Source organism: Neovison vison, chromosome 1 (assembly GCF_020171115.1).
Source record: "Neovison vison isolate M4711 chromosome 1, ASM_NN_V1, whole genome shotgun sequence".
NCBI lineage: Eukaryota > Metazoa > Chordata > Mammalia > Carnivora > Mustelidae > Neogale > Neogale vison.
In genome coordinates, this window is record NC_058091.1 from 178,986,664 (window position 1) to 179,010,412 (window position 23,749).

General features: G+C 41.7%; 1 protein-coding gene across 4 annotated transcripts in view; it reads right to left on the minus strand.

The window, feature by feature from the left end:
* Positions 1-16,681: 16,681 nt before the first annotated feature.
* The window catches only part of CEP120 (centrosomal protein 120), an 80,767-nt gene continuing 73,699 nt past the window's right edge, over positions 16,682-23,749 (minus strand). For all 4 annotated transcript variants that reach the window (XM_044263870.1, XM_044263841.1, XM_044263859.1 and 1 more), the window contains 2 exons: positions 21,488-21,633; positions 16,682-18,479 (listed from right to left, as the gene is read on the minus strand). In XM_044263870.1, coding sequence (XP_044119805.1) covers positions 18,245-18,479; positions 21,488-21,633 — 381 coding nt within the window. In that variant the 3' untranslated portion in view covers positions 16,682-18,244. The remainder of the gene's footprint in view (positions 18,480-21,487; positions 21,634-23,749) is intronic.

Below are 23,749 nucleotides of genomic sequence, written 5' to 3' on the forward strand. Positions count from 1 at the left end.
CAGTTTAATGGGGGGAAACTTTATTTCTGTTTGTCCGGCTCACTTTTTTTCTCCTTCAGTTCTGGACAGCTTTGTTGGGTACAGTATTCTTGGTGTTGATTTTTCCTTTCCAGCCCTTTGAATATATCATGCCACTCCATTCTGACCTGCAAAGTTCCTGTTGAAAAAATCAGCTGATTGTCTTCTGGGGTTTCCCTTGTACTTTTCTTTTTTATTTGACAGAGAGACAGACAGAGACAGAGGTGTGTAAGGGCAGAGGGAGAGGGGAAGAGAGAATATCAAGCAGTTTCCACACTGAGATCATGACCTGAGCCGAAGGCAGAGGCTTAACCCTGAGCCACACAGGTGCCCTGACATTTTATTTTTTAAAGGACTTATTTAACCACTTGAGAGAGAGAGAGAGAGAGGGAGAGAGACTGACCAAGAGAGCACAAGCAGGAGTAGAGGTAGAGAAAGAGGGAAGCAGACCCCCTACAGAGTGGGGACCCTGACTTGGGGCTCGATCCCAGTACCTGGGGATCACAACTTGAGCTGATGGCAGATGCTTAATCATCTGAGCCACCCAGATGCCCCTTTAATCGTAGACATTTTAAATCTGAAATATGGTTTGGACCTCCTTGGGTTCATCTTACTTGTACTTTCATGCTTCTTGAACACGGATGTCTATTTCTTTCCTCAAGTTAAATAAGTTTTCAGCTATTATTTCTTAAAATAAGTTTTATGCCCCGTTCTCTCTCTGTTCTCCTGGAATTCCTATAATGTGAATGTTTGATATTGTCCAAGAGACTCCTAACCCATTCCGTGCGATTTTCCCCCCTCTTTTCTATAAGCTATGGTGCTTTCCATTACCCTATCTCCCAGATTGGTGATCCATTTTCGTGTATCCTTTGTTGAGTCTGTCTAGTGTATTTTTCATTTTCCATAGTATATTGTAGTCTTCAGCTTTTATTGGTTCTTTTTAATATTTTTTAAATCTCTTTTTGGAAGTCATTCTCTCCGGTTCGTCCAGTCTTCTCTCCAGCCTGGTAAGCATCTTCATGACCGTTACCGTGAACTCTGTACTAAGTAGATTGGTTATCTCTGTCCCTTTTAGGTCTTTTTCTGAGCCTTTGTCTTGTCTATTTTTTTTTTTTTTTTGGCCCACATTCTTGTCTCCTCATTTTGCTTGACTTTCTGTGCTTATTTCTATGAATTAGAAAAGACAGATACTTTCCTAAACTTGGAGGAGTGACCCTGTATATGGTGGTCCCCTGTCTAGACTGTGTATGCCTGGTGGCTTTGACTGGCTGGTCGGAGCTGTGGCTGGTGGGAACTGGGGGTCCTGGGACAGTCCATGTGGGGTTGTCCTAGTGGGATGATTGCACCTATGATGGACATGGGCCAGGGCCTTCCTGGGGCTCTCTGCACAAAGGACACTCTGGCAGGACAGTTGAAGCTGACGTGGGAGCAAATTGGGGTGCCCCAGGATGGTCCTCTCAGGGAGCACCCTGGCAGTGGGAGTGGAGCAGAGGTGAGCCCGGGCTGGGGTGTCTTGGAGTGCTCTGTGGAGGGGGTACCATAGTAAGTTATCTGGATTATTCTGGGGTACTTGGTGCCTATGTCACCTTGGCAAGATAGCTAGAGCTGTAGTGAGCCCTGACCAGGGTGTTCCAGTGTGTACCATGCTGAGGTCAGGTTGGCAGATGGGATGGCTTGGGCTGGTGTGGGCTAAAGACCTGGGACTCACCCAGGTGGAGGGGGCAAGCAAGATATGGGGCTTACCAACTCCTCTGATCCAGAGAGATTTCCAACACTTCCCCTGCCATTTGGCAGGGTCTTGGTGTGGTTCTTGGATATTCCAGTTACCCTTTTAAACCATGGGGTATTTTTTTGCTCTGCCCCAGGGCAGCCAAATATGCTCAGTGTCTCTCTGTACTATCCCCTCCCCACTGCAGTTGGCAGCATCGAGGTGAGTGTTCTCCCCGTTACTGTGTCTCCATCTCTCCTGCTATTCTCTCTGGGGTCTCTCTTTTGTTTTTCAGAAGCTGTTCAGTGACTCTTCAGTTCTTCCTCAGGAGGATTTTCTCTATAATAAATGGGTGTACATTTGGTGCGTTGGTGGAAGAGGTAAACTTTTCCTTTGCATTTTGATAGAAATTTTAGATTCAGTTTTTCAATTTCAGCAACAAAAAACACGATGGGATTTTGGTAAGGGTTTCACTAAACCTATACATCAATTTGGGGAAAGTAATACCTTAGCAATATTGACTCTTTTGACCTATGAATACCCTGTGTCTTTACTTACTTAGGTTGTCTCCACAGTGTTTTAGAGATGTATGTGTGTAGGTCTTTGGCATTTTTGTCCCATTTAGACCTAAATGTTGCATATTTAAATGCTTTGGGATTGATTGTTGGCAGTACACAGAAATACAACTGATGTTTGTGTATTTTACATGTTGATCTTGTTGAGTTTTTCAACTTTGCCAAATGGACTTGTGAATCCTTAGATTCTGTTGGGTATTTTTTAGGTGATCAATTATGTGATCTGTAAATAGATACCCAGTCTTTGAAATTTGGATGACTTTCTTTTTCTTCCCAGTTTCATTGAGTTATAATTGACAAAATTGTATGTATGTCATGTACAGTGTAATGATTTGATAGATACAAACATTGTGAAGTGATTACCATAATGAAGTAACAATATCCTTCACCTCAGTTACCGAGTGTGTGTGTGTGTGTGTGTGTGTGTGTGTAAGAATGTGGATGATACACTATTTGAGCAAATTTTTAGTATACAGTACAGTATTACCAAGTATAGTTGCCATGCAGTGCATTGTATCCTGAGAGATTATTCATCTTCAAATTAAGTTTGACCCTTAGAACATCTCTCCATTTCGCCTAACCCCCAGTCCCTGCTGACATTCTGTTGTTTCTTGTGTGTGTGCACATGTGTGTGTGTGTGTGTGTTTACTGTTTTTTCTTTTCTTTCCTTTTTTTTTTATTATGTTATGTTGGTCACCATTCAGTAAAGCATTAATTTTTGAAGTGTGTTCCAGGAGTCATTGTTTGCAGGTAACACCCAGTGCTCTATGCAATCTGTGCCCTCCATAATACCTACCACCAGGCTCACCCAACCCCCACCCTCTTCCCCTCCAAAACCCTCAGTTTGTTTCTTGGAGTCCACAAGAAGAGGTGAATCCAGAACAGGAGGAATCTCATGATTCCTCTTCCCCACTGATTCTCCCCCTTCATTTTCCCTTCCTTCTCCTACTGTCCTCCATGCTCCTTATGCTCCACAAATAAGTGAAACCATATGATAATTGACTTTCTCTGCCTGACTTATTTCACTCAGCATAATCTTGTCCATTCTCATCAATGTTGATGCAAAAATTGGGTATTCATCCTTTCTGATGGCTGAGTAATATTCCATTGCATATGTGGACCAAATCTTTATCTATTTTTCTGTCAAAGGACATCTCAGCTCTTTCTATGGTTTGGCTATTGTGGACATTGCTGCTATGAACATTGGGGTGCATTATGACCTTTCTTTTCACTACATCTGTATCTTTGGGGTAAATACCCAGTAGTGCAATTGCAGGGTCATAGGGTAGCTCTATTTTTAATTTTTTGAGGAACCTCCACACTATTTTCCAAAGTGGCTGCACTGACTTGCACTGACTTGCATTCCCACCAACAATGTAAGAGGGTTCCCCTTTCTCCATATCCTCTTTAACATTTGTTTCCTGCCTTGTCAATTTTTGCCATCCTGACTGGTGTAAGGTGGTATCTCAATGTGGTTTTGATTTGAATCTCCCTGATGGCTAATGATGATGAGGATTTTTTCATGTGTCTGTTAGCCATTTGTATGTGTTCATTGTAGAAGTGTCTGTTCCTGTCTTCTGCCCATTTTTTGACATGATTATCTGTTTTGTGTGTGTTGCGTTTGAGAAAATCATCATAGATCTTGGATATCAGCTCTTTGTCTATAGTGTCATTTGTGAATAACTTCTCCCATTCCATGGGTTGCCTCTTTGTTTTGTTGACTGTTTACCTTGCTGTGCGGAAGCTTTTGATCTTGATGAAGTCCCAAAAGTTCATTTTCACATTTGTTTCCCTTGCCTTTGGAGACTTGTCTTGAAAGAAGTTGCTGAGGGTGATGTTGAAGAGGTTACTGCCTGTGTTCTTCTCTACGATTTTGATAGATCCTGTCTCACATTGAGGTCTTTCATCCATTTTGAGTTTATCTTTGTGTTTGGTGTAAGAGAATGGTCGAGTTTCATTCTTCTCTATATAGCTGCCAATTTTCCCAGCACCATTTATTGAAGAGACTGCTTTTTTTCATTGGAGGTTTTTTTCCTGCTTTGTCAAAGTTTTTTGACCATAGAGCTGAGGGTCCATATCAGGGCCTCTATTCTGTTCCATTTGTCTATGTGTCTGTTTTTGTGCCAGTACCATGCTGTCTTGGTGCTTGGTGATCACAGCTTTGTAATATAGCTTAAAATCAGGCAACATGATGCCTCCTGCTTTGTTTTTCTTTTTCAACATTTCCTTTGCAATTCAGGGTCTCTTCTGGTTCCATACACATTTTAGGATTGTTTGTTTCAGCACTTTGAAAAATGCTGGGGGAATTTTGATCGGAATGGCATTGAAAGTATAGATTGCTCTAGGCAGTATAGACATTTTAACAATGTTTATTCTTCCAATCCATGAGCATGGAATATTTTCCCATCATTCTGTGTCTTCTTCGATTTCTTTCATGAGTATTCTGTAGTTACTCGAGTACAGATCCTTTACCTCATTGATGAAGTTTATTCCAAGGTATCTTATAGTTTTTGATGCTACTGTAAATGGTACCAATTCTCTAATTTCTCTGTCTACGGTTACATTGTTAGTGTATAGGAAAGGAAAGAAACTGATTTCTGTGCATTCTTTTTGTATCCTGCCACATTACTGAATTACTGTATGAGTTCTAGTAATTTGGGAGTGGAATCTTGTGGGTTTTCCACATAAAGTATCATGTGCTCTGTGAAGAGAGAGAGTTTGACTTCTTCTTTGCCAATCTGGACACCTTTTATTTCTTTTTGTTGTCTGATTGCCATTGCTAGGACTTCTAGTACAGTGTTGAACAATAGTGGCAAGAATGGGCAACCTTGTCCTGTTCCTGATCTTAAGGGAAAGGCTTTCAACTTTTCCCATTGAGACTGATATTCACTGTAGGGTTTTCATAAATGGATTTTTCTGAAGCTGAGGGATGTTCCCTCTATCCATATACTCTGAAGTGTTTTAATGAGGAAAGGATCCTGTTTTTGTCAAGTGCTTTCTTTGCATCCATTGAGAGGACCATGTGGTTCTTGTCTTATTAATGTGTTCTATCACATTAGTTGATTTGGGAATGTTGAACTACCCTTGCATCCCAGGAATAAATTGGAATCGAGCCCCGCATTGGGCTCTCTGCTCAGCGGGAAGCCTGCTTCCTCCTCTTGCTCTCTGCCTGACTCTCTGCCTACTTGTGATCTCTGGCAAATAAATAAAGTCTTTTAAAAAATTTTTTTAAAAAGAATCCTCAACTGCATATTCTTCTCATTTAGTGCCCTAAATATGTCTTGCCAGCCCTTTCTGGTTTGCGAGGTCTCTGTGGACAGGTCTGATGTTATTCTGATGTTCCTCCCTCTGTACGTAAGGAATCTCTTCCCATAATTGCCCTTAAGATGGTTTCCCCGGTTTTAAGATTTGCAAGCTTTACTACTACATGCTTGGGTGCTAGTCTCTTCTCCTTGATCTTGGGAGGGGGCCCTCTCTGCCTCTAGAAGACGAATGCTTGCTTTAGTCCCCAGATTAAGGAAATTCTCAGCCCTATTTGCTCATATATTTCTTCTCGTCCTCTCTCTCTCCACTCCCTTATGGATCCTAATAATTCTAACATTGGAACATTTCATGGCGTCATTGATTTCCCTAATTCTGTTTTCATGGCTTCTAAGCTGTTTATTCCAGGCCTCCTCCTGATCCTTCTTTTCTATCAGCTTGTCTTCTAGATCACTAATTTGTTCTTCTTCCTTCTTTACCCTAGCTGTATCTAGATTAGGTTGGCTCTCACTGATAGCATTTTTCAGTTCTGCCAGATCAGCTCTCACTTCTACCCTTAGAGAATCCATGTTGCCATTAATGGTTTTCTGCATCCTAGCTATTATCTGCATAACTGCTACCCTGAAGTCTATTCCGACATCTTGCTCATATCCATATCCATTAGTTCTGTGGCAGAGGTCACAGTCTCTGAGTCTTTCCTAGGTTGGGGGTTCCTCCTCTGAGTCATTCTGTTGAGGGGTGGTTGAGGGAATTTACAGAGTCCAGATTATTGACCACGATCCAAGCAAGATGCACCTGTTTTATAGGGACCTTAGGGTTGTTGGCCTCTTGTTCTTCCAGCCTGTCTACTGGGGGAGGGGCCTTTTGCATGATTACTCAGGCAACCCTGTTAGGGCAGAATTGCCCTGTACCCTATGTGTGTGTGTTGGGGTGGGGGGTGGGCTCAGTGAAAACCGGTTTTGAGGGGCTTTTGTTCTGTGGCTTTCTGCATCTCTCCCAAGAGTCTAAGCTGAAGTGACCATATCCAAACCTCTGTCTCAGAACGGAGATAGCAGTCTGGTCTCCAGAGAGCCCTCCAGGCCACACTGACTCCGTTTCTGTCTGTGCTGCTAAACACCGGAGCGTCCTGGGTTGTGTGCCCCAGAGTGGCACTTCCAGCCCTCATTTCCAGATCTAGGCACACCTCTGCCCTTTGTGCTTTTAAGACTATCAGCCACCCCCAGTTTGGACGTGCACCCCAGCAGCTCCAGGTTTCGGTCTGGGGGCTGCCCTAAAGTCCTTTCCCCACCACTATCGGTCTGCAAGTCTGTTCCCAGGCCCCAGCGCAGGAAGCTTTTGCCTTCCCAGTGCAAGATCACAGAGGATCCCCCCTCTTCCATTTATCTTCCAATATCTGTCTGTAGAATTATGGCTCCCACTTCATACCTCAAGGCCAAACGCCGGAGATATTCTGTTTGTAGAGATCTGGATAGATCTTACAGCACAGGCTGGTTTCGTGGGTGTTCAGAGTGGTCTGCTAGATATCCAGCTCAATTCAGCAGACTGGCTGGAATAGAGTCCTTTATTCTTCCACCATCTTTGTCCCTCTGTTGATTCTGTTGTTTCTGTGAGTTCAAATTTTTTATGATTCCAGATATAAGTGATCCCATAGCATTTATACTTTTTATGGCTGAGTAACTCCAACGTGTGTGTGTGCATATGCTTATATTTATATTTATATTTATATTCTGTTTACCTTTATTCATTTGTTGACAGGCACTTAGATTGTTTTCATTTTGGATATTGTGAATAATGTTGCAGTGAACATGGGAGTGCAGTATCTCTGTAAGATACTACTTTTTTCCTTTTGATGAACACCCAGAAGTGGGATTGGCAGATCACAGGATAGATGTATTTTTAACAGCTCTTGTGACAATCATAGAATTTTTGTCCTTCCTTTTGTTAATGTGGTATATCACGTTTATTTATATACGTGATATTTATATTTATTTATGTATATATTTATATATTATATATTATTTATATATGTGATATCCTAGCATTCCAGAGATAAATCCCACTTGACTGTGGAGTATGGTCCTTATAATATGGTGTTGAATTTGGTCTGCTAGTCTTTTGTTGACAATTTTTGCATCTAGGTTCATCAGAGATATTGGCTTGCAATTTTCTTGTGGTATCTTTGTTTTTGCTGTCAGGGTTAAAGCTGGCCTTTTATAAAATGAATTTGGAAGTGTTCTATTTTGGAGGAGTTTGAGCAAGACTGGTATTAATTCTTCTTTAAATGTTCTGTAGAATTTGCAAGTGAAAACATCTGGTTTCAGACTTCAGTTTTTTGGCAGGTTTTTGATTACTGATTCAATATCCTGTTCATATTTTCTATTTGTTCATGATTTAGTCTTGGTAGGTTTTATTTTTCTAGAAATGTATCCACGCCTAGGTTATCCAATTTGTTGGCAATAATTGTTCAGTAGTAATCTGTTGTGGTGAACAACAGATTACTGAATCCTTTGTGCAGAATCAGTTGTAATGCTGCTTCTTTCATTCCTGATTTTATTTGGGTCTTTTCTTGCTTTTCATAGTTTAAGTGTCTGTCAGTTTTATCGTTTTTTAAAAAACAGCTCTTAATTTCATTGATCTTTTTTGTCTTTTTACTCTCTATTTCTGCTTGCTCTTTGTTCCTGCCTTCTGCTAACTTTGGCCTACTCTTTCTTCTTTTTCTAGTTCCTTGAGATACAAAGTTAGTTCATTTCTTTGAGATCCTTATTTAATGCAGGTTTCTACTGCTATAAATTGCCATCTTAAAACTCTTTGAGCTCCATCCCATACACTTTGGTGTGTTGTTTTTCCATTTATATCTCATTTCTTATTTCCCTTTTGACTTATTTTTTGATCCATTGAATGTTTGGGAATGTGTTTAATTGCTACATTATTTGCAATATTAACCAACTTTCTTCCTGATGGTGATTTCTAGTTTATACTCTTGTGGTTGGAGAAGATACTTGATATGATTTTGGTCTTCTTAAGACTCATTTTGACCTAACATATGATCTATCATGGAGACTGTTCTGTGTGTGCTTGGGTAGAATGTGTGTCCTGTTCCTGTTGAATGGTAGGTTATTAATAAGTCTGTTAGCTCCATTTGGTCTGTGGTGTAGTTCAAGTACAACGTTTCATTACTGATCTTCTGTCCAGGTGATAGACCCATTGTTAACGATATTGAGGTCCCTTATTTTTGCATTGCTGTCTAATTATGCCTTCAACTCTACTAATATTTGCTCAGTATATTTAGGTGCTCCAATATTGAGTAAATATATACTTAATATTCCTATATCTTCTTGACAAATTGACCTCTTTTTTCATTAAATAATGACCTTCTTTCTTTAATTACAGTATTTGACTTAAAGCCTATTTTGTCTGATAGCATTACAACTACCACCTGATCTCTTTTGGTTTACATTTGTATGAAATATCTTTTTCAGTCTCTTCATTTTCAACCTATTTGTATCCTTAAAACTGAAGACAGGCTCTTGAGGACAGCCTATAGTTGGATGTCTTTGGGCCGCCCCCATTCAGCCATTTTATGTCTTTTGATAGAATTTAATCCATTTGCATTTGAAGTAATTATAGAAATAAATTAACTGTCTTGTTAGTTGTTATCTGGCTGTTTTTATAGTTTCCTTGTTCCTCTGTGATCTGATGATCTTCTGTAGCGATATGCCCTAATTTCTTTTTCCTTACCTTGTGTGTAAGTACTGTAGGTTTTCGCTTTGACACAGAGCTTACACAGAATATCTTACAACAGTCTGTTTTAAATTGATAACAACTTGACTTTGATCAGATACAAAAACCCTATCCTTTTCCTCCCCCCACATGTTGTTTCTGAAGTCACAATTTATATCATTTTACACAGTGTATCCATTAATAAATTATCATACCTATAATTACTTTTTTAACTTTTGTCTTTTAACTTTTATACTAGAGTTAAATTCTTCACACACCCCTTCACACACCCCTACTAAGATATTGAAATACTTTGCTCCTGGCTCTCTGGATGCCTCAGCTACATCAATCTCCCTAGATGGGAGCCTGGGTGGCTCAGTGGGTTAAAGCCTCTGCCTTCAGCTCAGGTCATGATCCCAGGGTCCTGGGATTGAGCCCCGCATCCGGCTCTCTGCTCAGCAGGGAGCCTGCTTCCTCCTCTCTCTCTCTACCTGCCTCTCTGCCTACTTGTGATCTCTGCCAAATAAATAAATAAAATCTTTAAAAAAAATTTTTTTTAAAAATCTCCCTAGAGATCCTTCGTATGTGGTTATTCTACTTGTGGGCTCTACAGTGTTGCTGTAGGTTTCTAATTGGACTCTTCGAGTCCTCCCAGGGTGATTTTCATTCATGGACTCTCGTTTACTTTTTTTTTTTTTTTGTGGTGGGGAATGAAGACTGGTCTGATTCTGCCATCTTCTTCTCTTCTGCCTTATCAAACTGGTTATGAACCTCCCATATAATATCGAATGGAGATACTGAGAACAGATGCTGTTTTTGTTATTCATCTTAGGGAAATTCCTCACCTTTTATCATGAACTATGTTACCTGCAGGATTTTTATAGATTTTTTTTTTTTTTTAAATAGATGTTCTGTATCAGGTTGAGGAAGTTCCCTTCTTAGTTTCCTGGGCTCCTTTATCAGGAATGAATGTCAGTTTCTGATAAATATTTTTCTCACTTGATGACCATTTTCATTTGTACCCCAAACTGCCTATCACCGTGTTCTATACAAAGGTTTGGACCCTATGGATTTGAAGGCCATCTTAGATTCTGAGTTTGCCATGTTCCAGCCCCGCCCCCCCCCATTTCAGAGCACACGCTTATAAACTGGTTGTGTTTTTTCCATTTTTCTCCCAAGTTAACTTGGCACTTTCAATGTGACTAGGAGCTAAGTGGAGGGAGTTTATGACTAAGCTGAGCAGGTGTTTCCAACAGGCTTGATATTACTCTTAGTATCAAAAAACTCTGACTCAATCTGAGAAAAGTCTCTTTTGACCTAAACAGGCCTTACTAGAGCTTTTTTTTTTTTTTTTAAAGATTTTATTTATTTATTTGAGAGAGAGAGAGACAGTGAGAGAGAGCACGAGCGAGGAGAAGGTCAGAGAGCGAAGCAGACTCCCCATGGAGCTGGGAGCCCGATGCGGGACTCGATCCCGGGACTCCAGGATCACGCCCTGAGCCTAAGGCAGTCGTCCAACCAACTGAGCCACCCAGGCGTCCCCTTACTAGAGCTTTGACTAATAGTCCTGCACTAAGAATCTTTTTCGTTACCTTGGATGGCTAGGATGCAAAGTAATCACAGGAAAGGTACAATATAAGTATAGACAAGAGATGAGAAGAAAAAGGGCAGAAATGGTCTTTTGTTCACTCTTTGCTGTTGGTTTGTAAGAGAAGAGAGGCCCACTATCACCTACCTCCATTCGCTGATAACGGTGGGTGTAATTTCTAAGATACTATAATAGGAAGTGCAGCATGAGTGATTTATATATGACTAAAGAGAATCCCATACTAAACAAAGGAGTTCCAGTTGATACATATGTAAACACAATATTATATAAATATAAAAATTATAAATGTATATAATCATGATGAATACCTCAGTTCACTGATCTCAGTAGAATGGGCAGCTTACTCTCTCTCATCTGGTAGGACATGCCCGAGGGATTGGTCAGTGAATGCACACACTGGAGGGCACATTACAATGACCGGGTGAATGCCGCAAGTTTCAAGTGGGGCTTCAGGCAGCAACAGACTAGGCTGACATCTGCTCCTCCTGCGTATGTGGGCCGCTAGATTCACAGACACCTTGTCGATCGGGACAGTGACAATAAGGTTCAAACCGTAAGAGCCGACGAATAGCAAAACCAAATGGCACCTTACAGCCTTTAGGAAGGGAAAAGGTGGATTGAAGGACAAAACTGGGGTGTGGGCTATTCTTTCTACTCTCTCTCTTTCTCCTTTTCTTTTTTGTGGGTTTCTAAAAGAATGTTTGGAACACACATTTTGCGCATCATTTGTTCCTGGTAAACACGCGCACAGAGGGAGAAGGGAGAGGAGTGTGAGTTGAGAACAGAGCGACTGATGGAAGGCCACATGTGGGCGGGCCGGTACAGTTTTTATCAGCAGAGTGAGTCTGTGGGCTACATTACTTCTGAAGACTATTTATGAAACGATTTCCTATTTGGTACCTTCATTTTCTTCGTGCAGATTTGACAGATTTCAGCTGGTTACCTAAATAAACATCTGTCAGAGACCAAGACAAGACCATTAAGCTCATCTGCCGACAATGGAGCTAAGTCAGGACTGAAATTTCCTTCCTCGAGGCCACAATAAGGTGAAGACGCCACACACTGACTGGCTCGTCCAACCTAAACAGCATCAAGACAGGTGCTCAGTATTTACGCCCCAAGTTCTTGATTTGCCGTACTTTCTTCAGGGCATCAGATTTTTTACAAAATCTAACTGAACTCAAGGAGGACAGTACCAGGTCTTGCCTGGCAACCCAGAATTTCTATCAGGTGAACAGATGGAAATGTCAGCGACCCAATGCTGCCTTTTCAGGTTACAGAAAGAAGTCCTAGCAAGGGGACGCCTGGGTGGCTCAGTTGGTTAAGCAGCTGCCTTCGGCTCAGGTCATGATCCCAGCGTTCTGGGATCGAGTCCCACATCGGGCTCCTTGCTCGGCAGGGAGCCTGCTTCTCCCTCTGCCTCTGCCTGCCTCTCTGTCTGCCTGTGCTCGCTCTCTCTCCCTCTCTCTCTGACAAATAAATAAATAAAATCTTTAAAAAAAAAAAAAAGAAGTCCTAGCAAGGGAACCAGTTCTTGGATGCCTTAATCCTGTTCAGTCTATTCACTAAGGGGAGAATTTGCTTAAAATACTGCAAACCTACCAGGCACAGACTTTCTTGGTGTTGGGTTGGCATTCACTAAAATTTACAATAATGTCCAAGTAAGATTTTGCGGTAATACTTCTTTTTCTCTAGCCAAGTTTTAATATAAAATATTTAGGACAACTCAGCATTCATCCAATGCATCTGCATGCTTTCAACTAGTTAACATGTTACTCAAGAAAAGGAGTGTGCTGTCCAACTATTAGATGGGTTATTTGGAAAAGAAAAAATATTTGTCTATGAATTTGTGGCTGAAATGTTTCCAAGAAGAAATTATAAATGAGCCTTATTTTAGTTCTCTCCTGTTATGAATGACAGGTTTAACATTCTTAGAAACCTTAAGAATATAATGACTACATCTTTAAAAGCCTCTGGGGATCCTTGCACATTAGTGTATCAGTCAGTAAATTATTTATCTATAAATTAATCTTTCTAAACAGATTTCCACCGCCCTTTAATTTGAAAGCTAAACTTCTGAGTCTCCACTTCAGCAACTTTATATCTGAAGAGCCTCCATCTGTAAAAACATTTCTAATGAAAACATGAAGACAACCCCCAGAGAAGCAAATAAAATGAGATTTAAGTATATAGCAGCCTTTCTACAGTTACATTCCTAACAAGAGTGGATTTGACCTTGATGCCAAATCAAGGTTATATAATAGAATCTGTGAACACTCTGGGTCTTTTGGTTTATGTGAAAAATGCAGGTGCTTACGCTATACTGTCTGAATTTCCCACGTACACCAAGAGAGAGAGGTTACATCTTGGTTTCCCTGAGTCACAGAAGCCAAGGGGAGAAAAGAGGAAGAAGCAAGGGTAAGCAGTGCTCCAGAGCGGGCAGCAGAAAAGGGAATGTGGGAAAGTCTGGGCTCCAGAGCCTGTTACAGTTGCCAAAACACAAGTATCAAGGATGAGTTTACATTTTCACATCGTACCATATGAACAATTATTCAGGCAGACCATCCAGCGCTCCCACACAAATCACTTCATCACTTGGTAGGACCACCAACCGACAGTAAGACTATGAAGCCTACTTTCGGCAACTTGAAACCCACTGTGGAAAATTCTCTATCCACTTTATGTCCACAGTCTGGACTATCTGCTCAATGACACAGCGCTGGTCATGGATTTTGTCCGTCTGGGTTTTTGTTGTTGTTCAACAACAAGACCTTAATTTTATAAAGCACGGGTATGTTAGGCAAGTTTCAAGGTTCCTGCAATTCACCTCCAGAAGTCAGGAATGAAAAAGTAGCCACTAATTTTCAGGAACTCTGGTTTTGTTAACAAAGGTCCAACAAACATCTAATGAAGTGATTGATCCGTTCCTACTGTCAGGGAATGAGAAGATAGGATCTTCCAGAAAGTCTTGACAGGCAAAAAAAGCAAGCTTTTTTAAATTTGTGGTAAAACACATGCACATAAAGTTATAACCATTTTAAGTGCCTAATTTACCGGCATTAAATACTTTCACAGGGCTGTGCAACCATTTCCACTATCCCTGATCTGGAACTTTTTCATCATCCTCAACAAATTCTGTCCCCACTCAGCACTCACTCATTCTCACTCCCCACCCCAGCCCCTGGTCATTGGTACTCATTCCATCTCCAAGCATTTGACAATATTTATTTAGTTAGTTATTTAGTACTTATTCGTCGGAGAGAGCACAGCAGGGATTGGGGCAGGGAGCCCGATGTGGGGCGCAATCCCAGAACCCTAGGATCATGACCCGAACTCAGGGCAGATGCTTAATGACTGAAGCGCCCCAAAAGTGCAGGTGCCCCAAAGCACAATTTATTTTAATTTTTTATTATTTTTTTTATAAACATAGAATATATTTTTATCCCCAGGGGTACAGGTCTGTGAATCGCCAGGTTTACACACTTCACAGCACTCACCAAAGCACATACCCTCCCCAATGTCCATAATCCCACCCCCCTTCTCCCAACCACCCTCCCCCCAGCAACCCTGTTTGTTTTGTGAGATTAAGAGTCACTTATGGTTTGTCTCCCTCCCAATCCCATCTTGTTTCATTTATTCTTCTCCTACCCCCTTAAGCCCCCATGTTGCATCACCACTTCCTCATATCAGGGAGATCATATGATAGTTGTCTTTCTCCGATTGACTTATTTCGCTAAGCATGATACCCTCTAGTTCCATCCACATCATCACAAATGGCAAGATTTCATTTCTTTTGATGGCTGCATAGTATTCCATTGTGTGTATATATATACCACATCTTCCTTATCCATCTGTTGATGGACATCTAGGTTCTTTCCATAGTTTGGCTATTGTGGACATTCCAAAGCACAATTTTTAAAGGCAGGACAGTGCAACAAAGGCAGCTTCAACTTCAGTAGGACCTGGGTGGTAAGGTCAAGAGAGCCTGTTTTCCTAGCATCTCCATCATCGTTAATTTTTTATGTCTTTGGACCGAGAGACCATACATGATAGACCATACATGAGAGACCTTATGAATCCACCAACTACTGAGTGCCCACACGTGGCAGGCACTATTTCAGTCCTGGCACGTGGCAGAAAGGGAACTAGACCTATTCTCTGTCCTCCCTGACCTGCTCTGTGGTCACCCATGCTTCTCATTATTGCCGACCTCGGCAGAACATGGGGATGGCTTGCGATGCAGGGAAGGTTCCGGGGCCTGACACTTGTACCAGTCATCACTGCCAGCAGCATGGGAATGCTCGGAGATGGTACAGCAGAACATTTTTCACCTCTCGCTGTTCATGCTCATCGCGGCCTTGGTCAGGAATGGAGAGTCAGAGTCGAGCTATGTTTAACTTGACACATTACACCCTTAGTGTGGCCTTCTACATCTCCATATCCCTTCATTCAACACGTAATAAAACGTTGTATACCATAGGAACTGCTGCTTATGGAGAATTACTTCAGGCTTTCTCTTATTTCTGGTTTTAAATAGAGAATCTGGGATGTCATTTATATGAAATGTCCAGAATCGCCAAAGCCACAGAAACAGAAAGCAGGTTAGCGGTCACCAGGCTGGGCAGAGGGGAGAATGGGGACTGACATCCCTACAGAGCTTCCTTTGAGCATGACAAAAGGGCTTTAGAATTACATAGTGGTGATGGCTGTAGGACATCTGTAGGATGAGAATATACTAAATATACTAGAATATACTAAAACCCCCTGAACTGTATTCTTTGAAAAGGTGGGCGCCTGAGTGGCTCAGTGGGTTAATGCCTTTGCCTTCAGCTCAGGTCATGATCCCAGGGTCCTGGGATTGAGCCCCGCATTGGGCTCCCTGCTCAGTGGGGATCCTGCTTCCTCCTCTCTCTCTGCCTGCCTCTCTGCCTGCTTGTGATCTCTGTCAAATTAAAAAAAAAAGGGGGGGGGTAGGTTTTATCGTTGTGAATTTTATCGATAAAAGCAGTCAAGTCAGCTATTCCATGAATGTGGACACAATGGCAGTGAGAGGCCAGACTGTAAAATTCTGCTCGGAGCTAGCAGAGGACTGGTCTTCGGACTGGAAGAACAAGAGGTATGTTTTGTGAACTGATACCTGACATTCATGCTGGGCAGCAGTGGACAGAGCAGTAGGTGGTCCAACCAAATTGTTCTCTCCCCCAGATGTTTCTGTGGTGCCCCAATCCGTCCTTAAGTCACACTCAGACTCCCCCATCTGCAGGTCTGCAGGTCTGGTCTAAATCACGGGCTGCAGCAGTAAAAGAGCTCTCCAGGTCTCCAGACCCTGCACAGCCCTGACTTGGCCCATACCAGGCACAGCCCTGCTGCCCCTTTCCCACGTAGCAGGCACCAGCCTCAGACGTGGAAACTGGGCTTCCTCTGTGTCAAGGAACCCCAGACATCTTGGAGGGGAATTTTGTTTCACAGAGAAATACACGACAAGAGGTCTGCCGTTCGGTGTGGTAATGAGGAAGCCACCTCCCTCAGCGCACACCCCCCTTCCTTCACCTACTGTGCAGACACTCAGCTTTCCGACCCTGGGAGGGTCATCAAATGACCCTTATGCACGAATTGGCTGTTGCTGAAAAGACTGCAAAAGGTGGCGCAATTTCAGATGTTCCCCAGTGCCAGACCTATGAAAGCACGGGTAATGTACGCCCCTAAAAACCCAGCCCACAGAGCGACAGGAGGCGCCGATCACGGGCCTGCTCTGTGGAGGCACAGAAGAGACTGCTGGGGCACTCCGTGTTCGCAGGATTCTGGTTTTTATTGCTGAAGCTACAGAGCCAGAAGCTGGCTTTACAGAGGGCGAAGTGAACCACACACCGGAGGAGAAAAGTCCTTTTCGTTTCTCTAAATCTGAGGCCCCCTCTAGTGTCGGAGGACAGTCAGGCGCCGCACACCAACCCCCCGAAGGCCCAGGGGCTGGATTTCACCAGCGCCCTCCTGCAACAGAAATGCCTGGTTCCACGCGTGTGGCCCCTGTGGCCGGAGAATCAGTGAGAGAAATGTCTAACCATAACGAAGTTCACATTCCTGCTGGGAGTCAGAGTCGTTAGTCTCTCATTCAGTCATTTTGGTCTCTGTCATTGTACTGCTGGGGTGTTTTTTAGAAGATTAATACTTTGTTATTAAGGAAACAAAACAAAACATAGACTGCAGCCGGGGCTTTGCTCTCCCCCCAAAAATACACCTTCTTGAAAACAATAGAAAATTTTCTTGTTTCCAGCCTATTCTGCTTTTAGGGAAGTACTTGGTAAACACTATATATTTCCTAAAATCTACTTAAATGTATTATATCTGGGAATCAGAAATTGCAAACTACTTCTATTTTAAGACTCGCATAATCTGTGAATTGGCTAACAGACTCTGGAAAAGGAGGTGGAAAGTGCTGCCCTAAGGGCCAAGACGGGCTATGAAGCCGAGCCGTGTAGGAATTCTCAGAAGTTCGCAGGGGAGGGCACTCCAGAGCGAACCCCCAGTGACTGCATCTAGTGTACTTTAACATCCAACTGATCAAAATTAGGGGAGTAAAAAATAGTTGTTTCTCCCTCTTCTTTCTCAGCAGAAGCCTTTGTATCTGTTATATTACAGAGGGTTTGGGTTTTCAAGAAATCAAAATACAATCTGGGGCATGGATGGGCAGACAAGTATCTTTTTAAACTGTGACTTGCATCTTCCTAAAAGTTAGGAGCACAGTGAAAATTTGGAAATTCAATGGGTGTGGAAACCAGCTTATTCTGTATTAACTTTATTTAAATAAATGCCTAGGTTGTCATTCAATAGAGCCTAGCGCTTCTCTGCATTGATCTTGCTTTCTGTTTTCAAACTTGTCCAATATTACAAGTTAAAAACACAGGCTGTCTAAAGTAAAATAAAATTGTTTACAATTGGCCTCAACTTTCAAGATAGCCATATTCAAATGAATAGGATGCAGCATTTTTAAAGTGCAACATATACTCTTTCGGCTCAATGTGAAAAATTATACAACTGGAAATTACTGCAGTCATTTCTCTAAGGACAAATCTCAGGAAAAGCTGCTGGGAAAGTTAGCCAGGAAATTATAAATTATGAGAAACACTGAAAAGTCATTTAAAATGAGTATATAAAATGCAATTACAAATAAAACCAGAGTGGGAGAGGTAGCATAAAGTAAATAAAATCAAATAAATACTGTACAGTAACATACAAAATTTTGCTTATAAAAAATTGAAAATTGGTTTTAAAATATCCATTTTCCCTTCTTTCGAGGGTTTTACAATGAAATTAATATTCAGGCCCAGAGTCTCTGTAAAGATTTTCCAAATGGTATTAGTTACTGGCATTGTTTTTTGCCAAAACCTCTCTGATCTGTCGGTCTAGTTCACTTATTATTCGATCCTCGTGATTATACACACCCGTCCTCATCAAAGTATCCCTTTCTTCTATGAGTCGAGTCAAATAATCATCCAAACCCTCTTCCAGGGCATTGCCACGCGGGCTGTCCAGTTTTCCGCTCGCAATCTCTCTGGAATCCTGGTACTGTTTCTGTTCTTGTTGCCTTAACCTGAGAAGTCAAGAACAGACGCCACTCTAAGCAGGCAATAAATGCTGTTTTGGGTTTTGAATTTTTTTTTTTTTTTAAGTTAACAAAACACCGTTTCAAAAAACGATTTAATGGGAAATTATGCCTGTAGCATTATTTTCAGGAAGATAACAAAAACCAGTATTCCACTTGGCCAGCCAGAGTGAACATGCTCATAAAAGACAGTTTTGAAAACAATACTTGTTTTTCTAATTATAAAATATGTAAGAACTGTAGCAGTTCTAGAAATGTGAAATTCTAGAAAAAGGAAAGGAAATCACGATGATCTTATCTAAAGATAACCAATCTAAGTAATAATTTTCTGTATTTCTTTTCAATTAAAAATGTGTATGTCTTAAATATTTTTCTAAGAAGCCGATGATAGGATATAGGCAAGGCTGTGTACTACTTTTTTCCACTTACTGATAAAATGTTTTCCTGCATCTTTTAGAGTCTTCTAAAGGGCTTCACAACATTCTCTCACTTGGATGTATTCTTATTTAATCACCCTTTATTGCTGGCCTTTAAGTCGTTGGTAAATCCTTTTGGTTGTTTTAAACAAAATTTTCCCAAGTCATTCAAGCAATACCTCTATGTACCCTACAGTGCTAGGTGTTGGGGATAGCGTTTCGATGCGAATGCCTGGTTTAGACAGCATGTACATTTGAAGATCTTGTATGTTTGTGATGCCTCATCTAGAGGTCAGAGAAGGGACAGCAGGTACCAGCCTGGGACTTGGGTGTTTCCAGTGGAATACTGTTAATCGCGTGACCTTGCGAATGTATACTTTGTATACTTTCCTAAGTGAGAGTAATACCAACTTGGACAGTGGAGTAGGTTTTTAATTGAGAATGTACAATTAAGAGAGAACTTTATACTCCCTTATGCAAGTGGCTATAAAAATGTTTTAATTTGCAACTACTAGATTTTATCTTTATAAAGATGGTGCTGTGACAGTCATGTCACACCACTGGTCGTGGCCCCATGCATCTGCCCAGGCCCCCTCACATCAGTGGTCTGCTCCTGCCTTTCCCATCACTTAGGGCAATCAGGTCTGCCCTGTAATTTATACAGAAGACTCTGCTTTTATTTCTAATGTACTTAGTGGCTTAAGTTCTCAAGATTCAAATGTGCTTGATCTGCAAATTTGATGGCCAGATGGCTTACTGGTATTTCGGCCACCAAAAGAGTGCTTAGCGAACAGCAGAGGCTTAATACCTATATGCTAAAATAAAGTAAAACAAACAAACAAAAGTATATGACTGCAAAGGTCATTTATAACATCCTCCCTGTTTGTAACACATTGCATACTAATTATCTGCTGAATAAAAGGAAAGAGTCAAAACTGACCCCTGTCGCATGGTACTTGACCTTTTCCAAAGGACACGTATACAGCAGTATTGTAAATGCGGTTATTTACTTCAGCTCTGAAATGACCTGATAGTGACTGCAGATGTCAAACGTATGTGCTCTGAACTGAATTTTGTGTCCCGAAAAGTAAGAGGCTGAAGCTCTAACCATAATGTGATGCTATCTGCCAAATGGGTGTTTGGGAGATGATGCAGTTTGGATGAGATCCTGAAGGCAGGGACCTTATTAGAAGCGACACAAGGGAAATTGCTCCCTCTCCCACAGTGTGAGGCAGATGTGAATAAGCCAGTGGGTCCTCACAGAAACTAACCATACTGGTACTTGATCTTGAACTTGCAGCCTCTTGAACTATGAGAAAATGAATTTGTTGTTGAAGCCACCCAATCTACGGTGAAGGCAGTCTACATTAAGAGAGTAGGCTTTGGGGGCGCCTGGGTGGCTCAGTGGGTTAAGCCGCTGCCTTCGGCTCAGGTCATGATCTCAGGGTCCTGGGATCGAGCCCCACATCTGGCTCTCTGGTCAGCAGGGAGCCTGCTTCCCTCTCTCTCTCTCTGCCTGCCTCTCCGTCTACTTGTGGTTTCTCTCTGTTAAATAAATAAATAAAATCTTAAAAAAAAAAAAAAAGAGAGTAGGCTTTGCTGGAACAAAAATACTAGTGTCTTCACAAACTAAGTTAAAAAGCCTTCCCCCAAAACCCCTCCAAAAAGATTTGTTCTTATGTTGTTTTCTAACGATGGCCTTTCTAACATGAAGAGCTGCTGAAATTGTCACTAAGATGAACATGACATTACAGAGAGGCCTGGTGTTGAATGATAATTAAAAATACAGCCACAGGGCCAACTGACTACCAACTGTAGTCAGTTAAGCGCTGGACTCTTGGTTTCAGCTCAGGTCACAATCACATTCCAGTCCTGCCTCGGGCTCTCTACTCTGCGGGGAGTCAGCTTGAGGCTGTTTCCTCTGCCTCTTCCCCAACCTGTGAGCATACTGGCTCTCCCCCTCTCTCTCTCTCTAATAAATAAAGTCTTAAAAAATACACATAGCCATAGAATCACATTTCCATGCTGGCTCTATGATCTACTAGCTATGTGACCTTGGAAAGGGTACGTAAATTTTTAATCAGCAGGTTCCTCATCTCTAAATGGGGTATCTTCCTCAAAAAGTTGTTTTTAAGAGGAAAAAAAAAAAATGAGCAACGAAAGCACTTAGCATAGCTCCTGGCATACAGTAAGGGCTTAATAAGTAAGGGCTATTTTATTTATATTAATAATATAACTAGATTTGAAGTGTCTATTGTTATTAAAAATTCAGTATAATCAATTACCTTGAAGTAGTAACAACAATCCTACATTAGTCACACAAAAATAAAATTTAAAGTGCTAAGTACGAACAGGAACAAACCAGCTAAATACAGCTACATTCATGGCAATAAACGTGAGCAGAACGGTCTTTTGGGTAGACTTGTGGTTGTGGCAGCCCACGTACTACAGCTGACACGGGAAGTCCTTTATTTTGGACAGCCCTGGCCCCATGGCTAATGAAGAGGTTTTCCTACTGGAACTCCCATTTCTGTATGAGGGGCAAAAAAAAAAAAAAAAGGAATTTTTTGGTTATTGTACCTGTTTAATTCATTTCTGATATCCAGCAATTCCTGTCTCTCGGTCTTCACGGTATCTTTTTCCTCAGCAGCCAGGTAGCGTAGTCGCATTTGTTCGAGCTCTTCTTGCTGTTTTTTTAGATGTGCCATTTGACTTTCTTGCTCCCTCTGGAAAGAAAGAAACAAGCCAGAACTTGAATGTGAGGAGTAAATATATTTCATATGACTCTGGCTTGAGATCATAATCCTATCTGACAGGACCCATGATACAGCCATGTGGGCTCATTCCGAATCACACTGTCTAGAAAAGGCCAAGTTCTCCTCAGAAGTCCCGTCTTTGGGTGCCTGGGTGGCTCAGTGGGTCAAGCCTCTACCTTCAGCTCAGGTCATGATCTCAGGGTCCTGGGATCAAGCCCCACATCGGGCTCTCTGCTCAGTGGGTAGCCTGCTTCCCCGTCTCTCTGCCTGCCTCTCTGCCTACTTGTGATCTCTTTCTGTGTCAGATAAATACATAAAATCTTAAAAAAAAGTCCCTTCTTCTTGCGGTCAGCCACAGTCATTCAAGGCCCAGTCAGTACTGAGGTTAGCTAAATACCATAAGAGAACCCAAGATGAAGGAGGGAAGAGTCTTCTGGCAACACAGTGAGTTGCCAAGGGACCGGTGGTAAAAGCATCTAAGAAATGGTAAATTATACAAAGATAAGATACACCGTGAAAACCCAGATGAATGGTCTCTCCACTGGTCACTAAGTTCACGTCCGCCTCAGGTCAGAGTATGCCTTGCCCCTCCTTTCTCTAAGTTCACACAAGAATCTCTGCACACAGGACAGAATGTCTTGGAATAAACTGGGCGAGCTTCCCCAGAATGGCTGGCCCATGACTGAATCAGCCGGTCTCAGGAACGGACGGGTCTGGTACTGCAGGCGGGGCTGTAAACCCCCACCATCAAACAGTTAGCTCAGAGTTCTTTGTACAGATTGCTGTAGGGACGTTTCGTTTGAGGATTGCCATTACTACATAGTATCACGTTAGATGAATATACAACCTGTTCATTCCGCTGCTAAGGGACATGTGGGTTGGTCTGTAGTTTCGTTCTCGAACACTGATGTAAATACTATCGTACACGTCTACAGGCCTATGTTGGTATGCCTTTCTATTGGGGAGATACCTAGGACTTAAACGGAAGGGCCACAGGGTAGGAGAATTTCCGTATTAATAAGTATTGTCCAACAGTTTTCAAAGTAGCAGTACTAATTTATACTTTCCTGTGAGCACTCCAGTGCTCCATATTCTTAGCATAATGTGATTTTTTTTTTTTTCATTTAAACCATTCTGATAGGTTTATGTAGTGGCATCTCGCTGTAAATTTTCCATTGTTTTCCAAGACTAATGAGGTTGAACATGGTTTAGTTTTTTTTTTTTTAAAGATTTTATTTATTTGACAGAGAGAAATCACAAGTAGGCAGAGAGGCAGGCAGAGAGAGAGAGAGAGAGGAGAAAGCAGGTTCCCTGCGGAGCAGAGAGCCCGACGTGGGGCTCGATCCCAGAACCCTGGGATCATGACCTAAGCCAAAGGCAGATGCTTTAACCCACTGAGCCACCCAAGCGCCCCTAACATGGTTTAGTATTTTAATGGCATTCTTCTTTGGTAAAGTTCCTGTTACCATCTGGCGCTTAGGTCTACTTGGTTATGCATTTTTCCTTACTGATATATTCATTGTACCTTGTATATACAGGGGTTAAGTCTTTTGTTGGTTATTTAAATTGCAAATATTTTCCACTAGTTTTGTCTTGCATTTTTTATTCCTGTAATGGTGTTTCTGACTTAATGTTAACATAGTCCAAATTTATCTATTCTATTCTAGCTAGTGCCTTCTATGTCCAATTTAAGGAAGTTTTTGCCTGCCTTAGTCTTAAAGACACTTTTGTATGAAGATGCTGTTTTGTAGCATCTTGAAGCTTCATTTAGATCAATAATTCATATGCACTGGGTTTTGAGTATGTGTGAGGTCAAGTTTCTCCCCCACCCCACCCCCTGCCAAAGAACTCCAACTGACATGGCAACATCTACTTAAAAAATGTCCTCTCCTCCTGCTTGGCAGTAACCACACTCACACACCACTTCTGTCCATATATGTATGGGTTTGTCAATGGGCTCTCTAACCTGATCTATTTCTCTACCCTTGCATTAAATCATATAGCCTTAATACTGTAACTTTTAAAATAATGAATCTTGATAAGGGACAGTCTAAGTCTTCCACATTTTTATATCAATTTCCGTTTC